The 15544-nt window shown below is 46.8% G+C and overlaps 1 protein-coding gene across 1 annotated transcript in view; it reads left to right on the plus strand.

Annotated features, from left to right (window-relative positions):
• Positions 1-15544, plus strand: part of LOC121275808 (A disintegrin and metalloproteinase with thrombospondin motifs 12-like) — a 689364-nt gene that overhangs the window by 622427 nt on the left and 51393 nt on the right. Inside the window, exon 26 of the mRNA XM_041183446.1 lies at positions 2123-2403. Within this exon, the coding sequence (XP_041039380.1) occupies positions 2123-2403 (281 nt within the window). The remainder of the gene's footprint in view (positions 1-2122; positions 2404-15544) is intronic.

A 15544-nucleotide genomic window follows, 5' to 3' on the forward strand; every position in this document is an offset into this window, starting at 1 on the left:
GAGACATGCTATCGAAGCTTTTCATCTTGCACTCATCAGGACAGGTTCGCAAGAATTCCAAAGCTCAATGGGAACAATTTATACTGCAAGAGAAGAAGGTGCTGATTGGTTGGCAAGTGGGCTTGATTGGTAGAATATTGCCATGGACAATGTACCAGAGAACAGTTACTCCCAAGTTTTTGTTGAAATTTTCCTTGGTGAATTGTCCATGACAATGCCCCTACCAATCAGAGTCCACTTCTCTACCAGTCAATATCCCCCTTCTCATGCAATATAAGTTGTTGATCCCTTTGAGATTTGCCATTCTTGCGTTTGTCCTGATGAGTGCAAGATGAAAAGCTTTGAAAGCATGAGCAAAATTTCTGCCCGTTGGGTGGGCGATGCAGGAGCAGGTGCGGGCGGGTGTGGACCTGATTGGTGCCCCCGATCGGGTCCGCGCCACCATTTTACATGGGCGGGCCAATTAAGTTCTATCCACATGACACGCACCTGGAAGCAGTGTGCACTCCCTGTGCGGGCGGGGTGGGGGTTGCCTAAGTTGGGAGTGCACTCTTTCAAGCATGCACATGCGGGCGAATGAGCACAGAAATCATCCTGAGTTACAGTTTTATGTCCAGAAATTGTAATAAAGTGGCAAGAAAATTTTATGATATGTCCCCTCATGTGAAAGTGTCATGTGAGCTGGGACATGTGCATTAATTTTAATTTAAAATTTTCTGAAAATTTTAAATCAATCATGAAACCTCATCCCACCTGTGGATGAGATTCCATGAAAAATGTGAAGGCCGCTTGGGCTCTTCACCAGCCCGCCAACCTTAAGGTTGGACAGGCAGCTCAGCTGATTGCCTTAATTGGTTTCTAACAGGCCTTGATAGGCCTTTAACAGTTCGGCAGGCGCACAGCCGACTCGGCTGCACACCCGCTGAACTGAAAATCTAAATGACGCGCGGTGACATCGGGACGCACACCTGACACCACCCTGCATCATTTTATGCCTTGGTGAGCGGGCCCCACCCCCACTTGCCGAGCTGAAAATTCTGCCCCATGTCACTTTTTTCATCAATTATATCATTATAATGGGGAACTTTAATTATTTGAATACAGACTAGGATAGTAGCACTGTAGCGTAAAGGAAAGTGAGGGGCGAGAGTTCCTAGAGTGTGTCCAGGAGAATTTTCTAAAGCAGTTTATTTGCAGTCTAACAAGAAAGGAGGTATTAGTGGACCTGGTTCTTGGGAAGGAGGTAGGGCCAAGTGGTTCAAGTATCAGCAGGGGAACATTTAGGGAACAGGATTGTATCATAAGGCTTAGGTTGGTTATGGAAAAGGACAAGGAGCAATCCAGTGTAAGAATAATTAACTGGGAGAAAGACAATTTCAATGGGGTGGGAATGGATCTGACCCAGATCAATTGGAACCAAAAGTTGGCAGATAAAACTGCAACTGAACCAAGTGCTGCCTTTAAAGAAGAGATATTTTGGACATGTCAAGTTATATTCCCATGAAGGGGAAGGTAAGGCAAATAAATCCAAAACTTCATGGCTGACAGAAGAGATAGAGATTAAGGTGAAGAAGATGTTAGATGGACAATACAACTGAGAACCAGGCTGAACATAGAACAAGGCCTTCCAAACTGTGGGTCATGATCCCCAGTGAGCTAACGAGACCAAACTTCGGGGTTGCAAGGGCCGAGGCAGCAATGGTTGCCGTGCAGCTCTAACTGAATGTTAACAGCTGTGAGGCCCCTTTAAACCCTCGCATTTCTTTTAACTGTGGGCATGACTTAACTGACTGATCTTTGAGACCTGATTCCTGTTCCAAAAATGCCAGGTACTTTTCATTTAAGAGCCCTATTGCTCAAGCACCCACAATCTCTCCTGCTCTCACACCTCTGCAAACAACCCAACATTCATAGCTCCCCCCACCCCTATCCCCAACCCCTACTCTTACAGCTCTAACCCTCCCACCTGGCAAACCCTCTGGGGTCACAGCAATGTTCAAACCTCAAAATGGGATCACAGTGGGAAACAGTTGGGAAACACTCATATAGAAGGTTCAGATTTATGCATGGAGGCAGAAGACATGACTGAGGTATTAAACGAATACTTTGCATCTGTCTTTAGCAAGGAACAAGATGGTACTCAGGTCATGATGAGAGAGGGGCTAATTCAGACTCTAGAAGGGTTTAAAATTGATAAGGAGGAGTTATTGGAGAGGTTGCCTGCACTTAAAGTGGATAAGGTACCAGGACAGGATGCGATGCATCCAAGGAAACTGAGGGAAATGAGTGTGGAAATTGCGGAGGCACTGGCCATAATTTTCCAATCTTCGTTAGACTCCGGTGTTGTGCCAGAGGACTGGAGAATTGCAAATGTTACACCCTTGTCCAAAAAATGGTGTTACGGTAAGCCCAAAAGCTACAGGCCAGTCAGTTTAACCTTGCTGGTGGGGAAGCCTCCAGAAACAATATGAATAGTCACTTGGGAAAATGCAGTTTAATTAAGGAAAGTCGGCAAGGATTTAAGAGCAAACTTGCTGGAGTTTTTGAGGGCATTTGACAGGGTGGTTGCTCCTCTAATGGGAGAGACTAAAATAAGGGGTCTCCCATTTAACACAGGGATAAGGAGAATATTTTTTCTCTCAAGGCCGTTATTCTGAGGAATTCTCTTCCCAGAGGAGAGGAGACAGGGTCATTGAATATTTTTAAGCCCGAGTAAGGTAAATTCTTGATTGACAAGGGCATCAAATGTTATGGGTTGCAGGCAGGAAAGTAGAGTTGAGGCCACAATCAGAACTGCCATGATTTTATTAAATGTTAGAACAGGCTCGAAGGGCAGAATGGCCTACTCCTGCTCAGTTTATATGCTCACACATTCGTATGTTGAGCAAATGCATTAAAAACATTTCACAAGAAGTGTAATGGCTTCAGTACAATTTGAATTTCTTCATGTTCAGAATCCTACATTAAATATTCCAAGCGAAGAGATTGTAAAAGACCTACAGTGAATCCTGTTTGTGTATCCTGGTACTGATGCTGAATACCCAACGTGGTGTTTTCCCTTTTGCTATCATCCTTTGTCATGATAAGTGCAGAAAAGTAATGTAAACACTTAAAGAGACAGATGGGATTAACAATGGTTGGAACATACAACACCCACAATTTAAATAAAAGCCCTCTTCAATCCTTTTAGAATGGTAGTCATGTCTTGGGTAGGTGCTTAATACGTGGTTAGTTTAGGGAAGAGAAGAGGTGGCCTGATGACAGATATGTTAATCTGCTGTTGATTTTAATAATGTGTGCAATGCTAGAAGCTAAGACTTCAGAAAATCTGACAAAGAAATCTCTCAAAGTTTTATGACCTAACCATAAGAAAGCTATGCAGCAGTAAAGACTATTCTGGATATCAGGAGTTTTACTTTATGTCGAGCTACACAATTTATGTACCAATGCAAAAAGATATGCACTCACTCATGGAGCAAAATTTTTCACTCAGCGTGCGGGCGTGTGCCCGACATGCTCTAGCGTAAAATAGCCACATGTTGAGGGACAACAGGTAAGTAAAGAACAGTCCTTGACTCACTCAGTTGACCATTAATTAAAATGACTGCAGGTCTCCATGAATCTTTTTCTTCTGCCTGTCAAATACATGGGAAGTTGGTATAAGCAGCCCAAGAACTGAGCCTAGAGCAAGGCACCGAGGTAAAAAAGGTGCCACATTTTCACAAAGTCTGAACTGCAAGCCTTCCTCAAGAAAACTGAGACTGGGGCATGTTGTTGTGTGTCAATGGCAGCAGACCTGACAGAAAAGTCACTCATGCCACCCCTTCAGCACACAGGAATGCAGACCAGTGCCAGGAGATGTTCAATGACTTTACCAAGGCTGTCAAGTTAATACACCAGCACCCTTCCTTTTCTTTCTGTAACTTCTCTGAGCAGTAACACACTCTCTACCTCTTCAAAGAAACAGCTCAATAACTAACCTCTCTCAATGCGCCATAGTGAAGGGTGGGGGTCTAGGGTCAGAGTTCAGTGGGTGGGCAGGGGGCTGCAGTGTGGTGGTTAAATTCTGATTCCTATACCATGGCTACCCATCTCTCCTAACAGTAATACATGCACAGCTCTAAAATATCTACCTCCACAAGGTGATACCACTACATTTCTTTCTTCAGCTCTCTCAAGTCATTTGACACACACTCCACTGTTAGCCATGTCCCCTACACACTCAGCCTTGTTGCAGGAGAAATTGGATCACAGTGCCAATGCGAGGCAGACCACTGATGCACCAATGCAAAAAGATATGCAACCACTGGTCGCCTAGAGGAGTTTTTGCACAAGGGATTCCTAATGGTGCTAGGACATCTCCAAATTTAACTCATTCCCTATGAAGAGAAGGCTTTGGAGATCATAGAGTGGAATTCTGTTTTTTCCATTGAAGGTAATGAAGATGGAGGGTATTGCGAGCACCAGGTTACTGTGGCTGTACCCTGACACTGACGTTCTGTTGCCTTGACATCCTGTGGAGCATTTCTTAGGCACAAACCTCCACCTGCCTTCTGTATTGCCCAAATTCCAAGAGAGTAACACTGACTTATTGTTAGCTTCAAATCTTCTGCTCTGCAGATTAAAGAAGGAAGCTCACCACCAACTTCTTAGTACAATTAGTGATGAGCAATAAATACTGGCCTAGCTAGTGATGCCCACATCCCGTGAATGAATTAAAAAATAGATCCACTCCAGCAACAAGCAAAGCAGAAGCAGAAAAATGGTCATAAGGAGTATGAGGAAGAACTTACACACAAATGCTTCCTTGTGTATTATGGCAATCAGGAGGAAGATGAAGTCAGACTCAAATCCACCATTTTTTTATTTATTCATTGATGGGATGTGGGTATCATTGGCTAGGCCAGCAGTATTTGCCTATCCTTAATTGCCCTTGAGAAGGTGCTGGTGAGCTGCCTTCTTGAAACACTGCAGTCCAGGTGGTGTAGGTACATCCACAGTTCTATTAGGGAGGGAGTTCAAGGATTTTGACCCAGCAACAGTGAAGGAACAGCAATATATTTTCAAGCCAGGATAATGAGTGGCTTGGAGAGGAACTTCCAGGTGTTGGTTTTCCCATATGTCTGCTGCCCTTGTCCTTCTGGTCATGGGTTTGGAAGGTGCTGCCTAAGGAGCCTTGGTGAGTTTCTGCAGTGCATCTTGTAGATGGTACACACTGCCCTACCACTGTGCGTCGGTGGTGGAGGGAGTGAATGTTTGTGGATGGGGAGTCAATCAAGTGGGCTGCTTTGTCCTGGATGGCATCAAGCTTCTTGAGTGTTGTTGGAACTACACTCATCCAGGCAAGTGGAGAGTACTCCATCAAACCCCTGACCTGTGCCGTGTAGATGGTGGACAGGCTTTGGGGAGTCACGAGGTGAGTTACTCATCACAGGATCCCTAGCCTCTGACCTGCTCTTGTAACCACAGCATTTATATGGCTAGTCCAGTTCAGTTTCTAGTTAATGGTAACCCCCAGGATGTTGATAGTGAGGTAATATCTTTGAATGACAAGGGGCAGTGGTTAGAGCTTCTCTTTTGGAGATGGCCATTGCTTGGCATTTGTGTGGCATGAATGTTACTTAACACTTGTCAGCCCAAGCCTGGATATTGTCTAGGTCTTGTTGCATTTGGACATAAGAACATAAGAAATAGGAACAGGAGTAGACCATTCAGCCTCTCGAGCCTGCTCCGCCATTCAATAAGATCATGGCTGATCTTCTTGTGCTTCGATTTCCACATTCCCATCTAACCCTTTTAACCTTTGATTCCCTTGCCTAACAAGAACCTATCTATCACTGCCTTAAAAATATGCAATGACTCCGCCCCCACCACCTTCTGAGGCAGAGAGTTCCAAAGTTGCACAGCCCTCTGAGAGAAAAGAATTTCCCCTCATCTCTGTCCTAAAAGGGCAACCCCTAATTTTAAAACAGTGCCCCCTAGTTCTGGATTCATCCACAAGAGGAAACATGCTTCCCAAATCCACCTTGTCAAGGCCATTCAGGATCTTGTATACTTCAATCAAGTAATCCCTCACTCTTCTAAACTCCAGTGGAAAAAAGCCTGGTCTGCCCAATCTTTCCTCATAAGACAACCCACTCATTCCAGGTATCAATCTACTAAACCTCATTTGAACCACCTCCAATGCATTTACATCCTTCCTTAAATAAGGAGACCAAAACTGCACACAGTATTTGTGCAATTTCACCATTGCACTATATAACTGAAGCATAACAACCTTACTTTTATGTTCAATCCTTCTCGTAATAAAGGATAGCCTTCTTAATTACGTGCTTTACCTGTGTACTAACTTTTTGTGACTTGTACTAGAACAACTAGATCCCTCTGCACCTCAGAATTATGCAGCTGTTCTCCATTTAAGTAATAATCTGCTTTATTGTTCTTCCTGCCAAAGTGGACAATTTCACATTTTTCCACCTTAAACTCCATTTGCCAGATCTTTGCCCACTCACTCAACCTATCTATATCCATCTGCAACCTCCTCATGTCCTCTTCACAACATTCTTTCCTACCTATCTTCGTGTCATCTGCAAATTTAGCTACCATTTCTTCACTCCCCTCATCTAAGTCATTGATGTAAATCGTAAAATGTTGAGGTCCCAGTACAGACCACTGTGGGATGCCACTTATCACATCCTGCCAATCTGAAAAAGACCCATTTATATATACTCTCGCTTTTTACCAGCCAGCCAATCTTCTATCCATACTAATATGATACCCCCCACACCATGCACTTGTATTTACCATAATAAACTTTGATGTGACACCTTATGAAATGCCTTTTGGAAATCCAAGTGCAGTATGCTACAGGCTCCCCTTTATCCACTGCACATGTTACTCCTTCAATAATTCCAATAAATTGGTTAAACATCATTTTCCGTTCACAAAACCATGCTGACTCTTCCCGATTGCCTTGAGTTCTTCTAAGTGCTCAGCTATAACCTCCTTAATGATCAATTCTAATAACTTCCCCACGTCAGATGTCAGGCTAATTGGCCTGTAGTTTTGTGTTTTCTGCCTCCCTTCCTTCTTGAGTAGAGGGGTTATATTTGCTCCTTTCCAATCTGATGGAGCCTTTCCAGAATCTAGCGAATTTTGGAAAATTAACACCAGCGCATCGACTACCTCATTAGCCACCTCTTTTAAGACCCTAGGATGTAGTCCATTGGGACCCGGAGACTTGCCAGCCCTCAGCTGCATCAATTTGCCCACTACCGTTTCCCTAGCGATTTCAATTTCACCAAGTTCCTTTCTCCCATTTACCTCCTGATTTGTAGCTATTACTGGAATGTTTTTTGTATCCTCTATAGTGAACATAGAAGCAAAATGATTGACCTCTAACAACCACAATCATCTTCCTTTGTGCTAGGCATGACTGCAACCATTGGAGAGTTTTCCCCCTGATTCCCATTGACTCCAGTTTTGCTAGGGCTCCTTTATGCCATACTTGATCAAATGCTGCCTTGATGTCAAGGGCAGTCACACTCACCTCACCCCTGGAGTTCAGCTCTTTTGGAACACGACTGTAATGAGGTTAGGAGCTGAGTGGCCCTGGCAGGACTCAAACTGAACATCAGTGAGCAGGTTATTGCTAAGCCTTTTGAGGAAGTAACAAGCAAGAGGGATAAAGGGGAACCTGTAGATCCAGTGTACTTGGATTTCCAGAAGGCTTACAGAATACTGAAAGGCCTGGATAGAGTGGACGTGGGGAAGATGTTTCCATTAGCAGGAGAGACTAGGACCCGAGGGCACAGCCTCAGAGTAAAGGGAAGACCTTTTAGAACAGAGATGAGGAGAAATTTCTTTAGCCAGAGAGTGATGAATCTATGGAATTCATTGCCACAGAAGGCTGTGGAGGCCAGGTCATTGAGTGTATTTAAGACCAAGATAGATAGATTCTTGGTAAGGGGAACAAAGGTTACGGGGAGAAGGCAGGAGTATGGGATTGAGAAACTTATCAGCCATGATTGAATGGCGGAACAGACTCGATGGGCCGAATTGCCTAATTTCTGCTCCTATGTCTTATGGTCTTATGGTCTTAAGGCATTTAATAAGGTGCCACATCAAAGGTTACTATGCAAGGTAAGATTACATGGTGAAGGGGGTAACATATTAGCATGGGTTAATGATTTGTTAGCCATGGGAAGCAGAGAGTAAGGATAAATGAGTTTTTTTTAGATTGGCAAGCTGAAACCAGTAGAGTATCACATGGATCAGTATTGGTGCCTCAACTACTTCCAATCAACATCAAAGATTTGGATGAAGGGACCAAATGTGCAGTAGCTAAATTTGCCAATAACACCAAGATAGGTAGGAAAGTAAGTTGTCAAGAGGAGGTAGAGATTCTGCAGAGGGATATAGACAAGTTAAATGAGTGGACAAAAATTTGGCAGATGGAGTATAATGTGGGAAAATGTGAATTTGTCCACTTTGGTAGGAAGAATAGAAAAGTAATATACTATTTAAATACAGGGAGATTGCAGAACTTGGAGGTACAGAGGGATCTGGGTGTCCAGATGCATGAATGGCTAGAAGAATGTAGGTACAACGAGGCCAAAATTTCCTTGTCAGCGTGCGGGGGCGGGGCCCGCATACCAACCAGTAAAATGACGCATGGTGACGTTGGGAGACAATCGCGATATTTAGGTGGACAGGCGCCTGATGTTCTCCGATGTGCACCCGCCATTAATTAATGATCAACTTAAGGCTCTTGAGACAGCAATTGTCGGGGATTTTACAGGGTCCATGCGATCTTCAGGATGTCGCACAGGCGCAAAGGGCAGGCGGGTAGTCCACATTTGTATAAACCTTACAGGTCCGCAGGATAAGAGGGATGAGTGGGTCGCGAGTGTTATTTGTCAGAAATTTAATCATTAAAGTTACTGATACTTGCCTGTGCAAGCAAGAATGCTTCAAAACTCTTCACAGCTCCTTGGACAGGAGTAACAGCCTTCAGGTCAACATCATTTCTGGGGCCTTGCAGGTTTCAGGAAGCCTTCCCTTAGCCTGGGAATGGGAGTTGTGCTATCCACTGGAGGCACCTTCTCAGAGGAGGAAGGGAGGGCCAGAAGGAGGAGGAGGTCAGGAGTCCACATTCAGCCTCCAGGGGAGCCACCTTTGGGAGGAGAGGTGCAGGCACAAGGGGTGCAGGGCCAACAGGATCTCCAAGGTGGAAGGGGCTACAGAAGATGCCACTATCCTGCTGCCAGTGCTTACAGGCAGCAAAGCAGCTATCTCAATATGTCTAAGGTGCAGTACCGAAGGAGGCTCCGTCTCTCAAGGGAGACAGTCACCTCCATCTGTCAGATGATAGGCCGTGAGATCTGAGCCAACTGTGTAGGTGGGCACCACATACCAGTGGCGCTGAAGGTCATCGCTGCCATCAACTTTTATGCCTCCGGCTCTTTCCAGGGCTCGGTGGGTGATCTTTGTGGAGTGTCTCAGTCAGCTGTCCACACTTGTGTCAAGCAGGTGACAGACGCTCTGTTCAGACGTGCATTGACTTTCATTCACTACTGTTGGGACGAGGCCAGCCAGACAGAGCAAACCAGAGGATTCGCGGCGATGGCTGGCTTCCCCCGCATCCAGGGTGCAATTTACTGCACACATGTGGCCATCAAGACGCCAGCAGGTGAGCCGGTGCCTTCATCAACAGGAATGGCTTCCACTCCATGAACGTACAGATAGTGTGTGAGCACAGGATGCTGATTTCGCAAGTCTGTGCAAGGTATCCAGGCAGATCCATGACACTTACATCCTCAGACACTCCCAGGTGCCGAGGCTCTTAAGTGCTCCACCCAGCTGGATGAATGGCTGGTGGGTGACAAGGGCTATCCCCTCCAAAGGTGGCTCATGACACATCTCCACCATCCAAGAACAGAAGCTGAGCAGCGGTACAATAGGAGCCAGGGCACCACAAGGGCTGTGGTGGAGAGAACCATCGGTCTTCTCAAGATGCGCTTCCAATGCCTGGACCATTCAAGGGGCACACTCCAATACCCCCCAAATCGTGTGTTGCTGATAGTTGTTGCATGCTGCGCGCTCCACAATCTGGTTCTGGAAAGAGGCAACACAGTGGACGAAGAAGATGTAGACGCTGTGGCTGTACATGATGGGTCAATCAGCGAGTCCGAGGATGAGCACACACAGTGAATGCTGAGGGGGTAGACACTGACCCGGGCATACTCCAGGGAAGCAGGGACACCCAGGAGGCTTTAATCCAACGAACCTTCAGCTAGCCCACCACATATGGACCTCCAACACAAGCCAGGGCTGCAGGCTCCATACTTGATACCTGAGTGCAAAATCTGTCTGGTTAGGAACATTAACTATGTGCCTTGTCAATAAAGCTCAATGTCAAACAACTCACTCATAACATCATGGGTTCCCGTCCACCTGCAGAGGTAAGGAGTCACCCTGAGCCATGCTCAGATATCAAAATTTAATGATTTTACAAAATGAACTTCAGAAAAAAATAATTACAAATATGTTGCACATCACACCAAATGGTCACGACCTAATAGCAGGGCAACCCATAACCACCAGTGAGAAACCCGTGGTGTGCCTAAGGTGCCTTAAGTTTACGCTTGCGATGCTACGTCTAGGTACTGTGTCCTCGCTGGCACTGGCGTCTGAGACAGCCTGCTCACTCTGCTGTCCTGTTGGCCTCGATGACCTTTGCCACCATCCTCTGGCCCTTTAATGGCCCTGCCTGGGAGGGAGTGGCCAGTTTCACGGCTGGCGTCTCCCCAGTCGCCGCAGCCTCATTGGATTCCACGGTCACTGGCAGAGGGTCGGAGGAGCTGCTGCCCTCATCCGGAGCGCCCTGAGAGGAGCCCGCAGAGACAACAGGCGGCTGCTGCGCCGACATGAGATCGCTTCGGACCTCCCAGCTCACCATTGGTGCCCAAACCATCTCCCACACTGACCAGCTGAGACCAATGCCACTGTGAGGGCTTGCAGGTCCGAGCGTAACCCCAGGAGGTCCTGATTATTCTCCTGGAGGAGCCTCTCCATGAGAGTCACCACTCTCTTCATGGAGCAAGCATGGCGCTTGGCCATGAGGCTCATTGCATTGGTGATGCTCCAAATGGACTCCCCCAGCATGGAGACCATGCTATGCATAGCCTCATGTACCTCCGCCAGATCATCCCGCACACCCTGCTGGACCTCCAGCGTCTGCTGCCTCACGGACAACTCCAGTGGCACATCGTCATCCACCAACTGAGCACGTGCCTGGTAGTCCTCTGACTGCCGCTGCCCTGGGCAATCTCTGTCTCCACCTGCACCTCAAGCGAGTGTGAAGTGTCCTCACCGTTGTGCCCCGGGACACTAGCCGATGATCTAATTCCCACCGAGGTGCTAGTATCTGCATTGGTGACTGCCTGGCAGAGATGGTGTGACATTGGTGAGTCAAAATGTTCAGAGCCCTCAGGTGTGAGAGGTGACCCCCATGCCTCCTCTTCCCGGCCTTGCTCCAGTGATGCTGAAAGGAAGAACAAGGACATTTGATTAATTATAGTGCAGACAATTTTAAAATGCATCCCTGTCCCCCAGATGAGTATGCGCTCATCCTTCCATGTTGCAAGCTTCAATCATTGAGCATTCAGCAGTGCCATGGCTGCTGGGACACACGTGGTGATCTCAGTGCTCAGCAATCATACCTCCCCATGGCACCCTAGCCTTACTGCCATCAGTGGACCTGGGTGCATGGCACCTCCCCAGATCCATCGCCTCCTGCTCATATCTAGTCACAATGGACTACTGGGCCTGGCCTCCGCAGTCCGCATCTGCTGGGCAGCATTGTGTGCAGTCTTCTGAAAAGGAGAGAGGAGCATTGATTAGTCCAGCCTGTACCTGGATTGTCATCGCATTCCTGCCAACCCAGCCAGAGTGGGACATTGCAGGACTCCAGTACTCCGTCACTCCGCAGCTGCCGCACACTCACGCAAAGAAACGAGGGCTGACCCCTCCCTTGCCCAAATGCTGCCTCCATCACATTTGGCACCACACAATCTAACCTTGCAAAGCAAGGAGACACAAGCACGTGGAATGCCAAGGGCAGCAGTTGGATTGGTGCCCACCACCTGGAAGCTCCCCTCCCAGCATGTCAACACCCTGACTTTGACATACTTCCCAGTTCCAGCACTATGCTTAGGTGCAGACCCTTGAGTTTGCCCCCTTTCTATTCTCTGGGTGTCAGTGTCACACATGCTGCGGGTGTAGAATCCATCTCAGCTCAAACCTCTCAGGGTCAACTAGGCATGGGCAATATCTGATGCCCCACCCGGTGAGGGATACATGCCATGAAGGATTCAATACTGTAACTGCACTCAGAATTGTGGGTGTGGGGGTTGGGGGGGGGTGCGTGGGGGGTGGGGAGTGGTGGCCTTGGGGGGAATAGCTACCGGCTGTATTAAGTGACCTCTGCCAACATGATACTCACCCTTCCCGAGCTCAAGAGGTCATTGAATCGCTTGTGGCACTGGACCCACATGCGTCGCACCACGTCGTGGGAGCTGATTATCTCTGTCACCTCCTCTCAGGCACGTTTGGTCAGGTGGGGGAGCCTCCACCTCCCGTCCCTTGGAACAAGGACCTCCTGCCGCGCTGCCACCTCCTGCAAGAGGGCAGCTAGGCACTCATCGGAAAACCAAGAAGCACACTGCCCTGTTGCCCTACCCTCTAGCCTGGCCTGGTCTCCAGCAGCGCTTTGATGAGCCCTTCTATTGGCCATTGTGATCAGCCTTTTCAAGGCCGCTGGTAATTCATTTAAACAGGCCGCAAGGTCGCCATTGGACCTGGCGGTCATTGCACTCCCACTGCTGTCTGCCCACTCCCATTATCCTCGGGAGTTGCGCATTACGCTGGGCGGGCCTTAATTGGCCCGCCCACATAAAATGGCAGCGCAGACCCGATCGCAGGCGGTGATCGGCTCCGTACCTGCTCCCGACCAGCCTGCCCGACATGGGGAAATTTCTGCCCCAAGTGTTTAGAAAGGCAAATGGAATGTTGGTGTTTATTGCAAGGCAAATGGAATATAAATATAACAAAGTTTTACTGCAACTGCACAGAGTCTTGGTGAGATTACATCTGGAATATTGTGTACAGTTTTGGTCTCCTTATTTGAAAAACGATATAATTGCTTTGGAAACAGTTTAGAGAAGGTTCACTGAACTCTTTCCTGGGATGAAGGGCTTATCTTTTGAAGAAAAGTTGCTTAGGTTGGGCCTATGCCCATTGGAGTTTAGAAGAATGAGATATGATCCTATTGAAACACATGAGACCCTGAGGGGATTTGATAGGTAGATACCTAGAGGGAGAGACTAAAACCAGGCACACAATTTAAGAATAAGAGATCTGACATGAGGCAGGGAGAAATTTGTCCCCTCAAATTGTTGTTAGTCAGTGGAATCCTCTTCCCCAGAAGGCAGTGGAGACTGGATCATTTATTCAAGGCAGAGTTAGATTTTTGATAGTCTAAGGAGTCAAGGGTTATGGCAAAGTGGAGTTGAGACCACAACCAGATCAGCCATGATCTTATTGAATAGTGGAGCAGGCTCAAAGGGCTGAATGGCCTAGTCCTATATTCCTGAGTTTGTGCAGAATCCTCCTGATTTTGATGCTGCAACCCGTACTATCTGACCCCCACCATCATTTGCTATTTTAATCCATATAACAGCTCAAAAGCTTCCATCTGAGGGGAATTAAATAGCGTTAGTGATGATGTGGCACTGGGTGATTGACAAAGAGCAAAAGAGCTGGAGGAGTGTGTCGTGGGTGAGCTTGCTAGCTGATTCAACAATTTCAAACTTTAAGCACAGAATTTTTAATTCTAATATAACAGCACCGAATTGAGAGTTGAATTTAATGGGCAAACTTGCTGTCAATTAGAAATATTTTAAGCAGGGTGAGCTTTGGAGTCTTTTTCTTAATACCATCGAACTTTATAAGGAATGCAACAGTTAGACACCATGTTGGGGGAAAAGTGTGCCTGTAATTAAGTCTGCTGTTGAAGTGAAATAACTCCTCAGTTGATTGTCACATTTTATGAACAGACCACAGTATTAACTCATCTGAATTCACATTCTGAGCCATTTGTAGCTCATTTAAACCACAGAGTATAAAAGAGCATAAGGTCACCAGACACTATTGAAATAGATGCCCTGATGTATAAATGCACCACTCAGTATGCTGGCTTAGCATTTCAATTAATTTGCATTGGTTTTACCAGCCCAACTCACTGGAAATTGGCCAAATCAGCTTAAAACAAATCAAGACAATTGAAAGTAATCGTGAGCACAAATTCCATTTCTGACCTTTAATATAAAAGCAAAATACTGTGGATGCTGGAAATCTGAAACAAAAACAAAAAAAAAGTGCTGGAAAAGATCAGCAGGTCTGTCAGCATCTGTGGAGAGAAAGACAGAGTTGACATTTTGAGTACATATGACACCTATCCAGCCTTCTATCCAGTTTCACCTGTTCTGTCCCCCTTAAACAGTATACATTTCACCACATTCTACTCCACTTCAGCTCTGAAGAAGAGTCATACAAACACTGTCTTTCCCTCCACCGATGCTGTCAGACCCGCTGAGTTTTAACAGCATTTTTTGTTTTTGTCTGTGATTTTTGATGTGGATTTCCAAACAGTTATAGTCACCTGCCACCCCACAAAACTGGCCCCAGATCAAACTAAAGGCCATGGCAAGTTTTCACCATCTGTGACCATTCGGGGGGGGGGGGGGTCCTCAAATTAAAATTGTTTACATTTTGTCACAAAGACACTAGTGGACCCATTTAAAAAATTTTTTAGGTATTGTTAAAAGATTTTAATTTACTGAGAAACCGGTGTGAAATGGTTCATTATAGGCCTGAATATTTTGGATGGAGAGTCTTCCATTTCCGAGTGCCCCGCAGCCATTTCATGCTTGAATGAGCATCAAGTGGTTGTAGGCGGGACTTCCACTCACTTGGGAGGAAGTCATGCCTTAGAGAGCTGATGGAAAATCTGATTGGCCGGCAGCTCTCTAGGCCCTGTAGGACAGGAGCTTTAGTGGACAGAAAAGGCAGTGCTTCAACATGCCAGAGCCTAAGTCCCGCGAAAAGGATTGGAATCACAGACAGCCAGAGGCACCTAGAGGAGAGTGTGAGAGGAGGACCCTGGGACAGGCAATCAGCAGCACCTAGATGAGAGTGTGAGAGGAGGACCCTGGGACAGGCAGTCAGCAGCACCGAGAGGAGAGTTTGAGAGGAGGACCCTGGGACAGGCAGTCAGTAGCACCTAGACGAGAGTGGGAAAGGAGGACCCTGGGACAGGTGGTCAGCAGCACCTAGAGGAGAGTGTGAGAGGAGGACCCTGGGACATGCAGTGAGCAGCACTTGGATGAGAATGTGAGAGGAGGACCCTGGGACAGGCAGTCAGCCGTACCTAGCTAAGAGTATGAGAAGAGGACCCTGGGACAGGCAGTCAGCAGCACCTAGA

Source organism: Carcharodon carcharias, chromosome 1 (assembly GCF_017639515.1).
Source record: "Carcharodon carcharias isolate sCarCar2 chromosome 1, sCarCar2.pri, whole genome shotgun sequence".
Classification (NCBI taxonomy): domain Eukaryota; kingdom Metazoa; phylum Chordata; class Chondrichthyes; order Lamniformes; family Lamnidae; genus Carcharodon; species Carcharodon carcharias.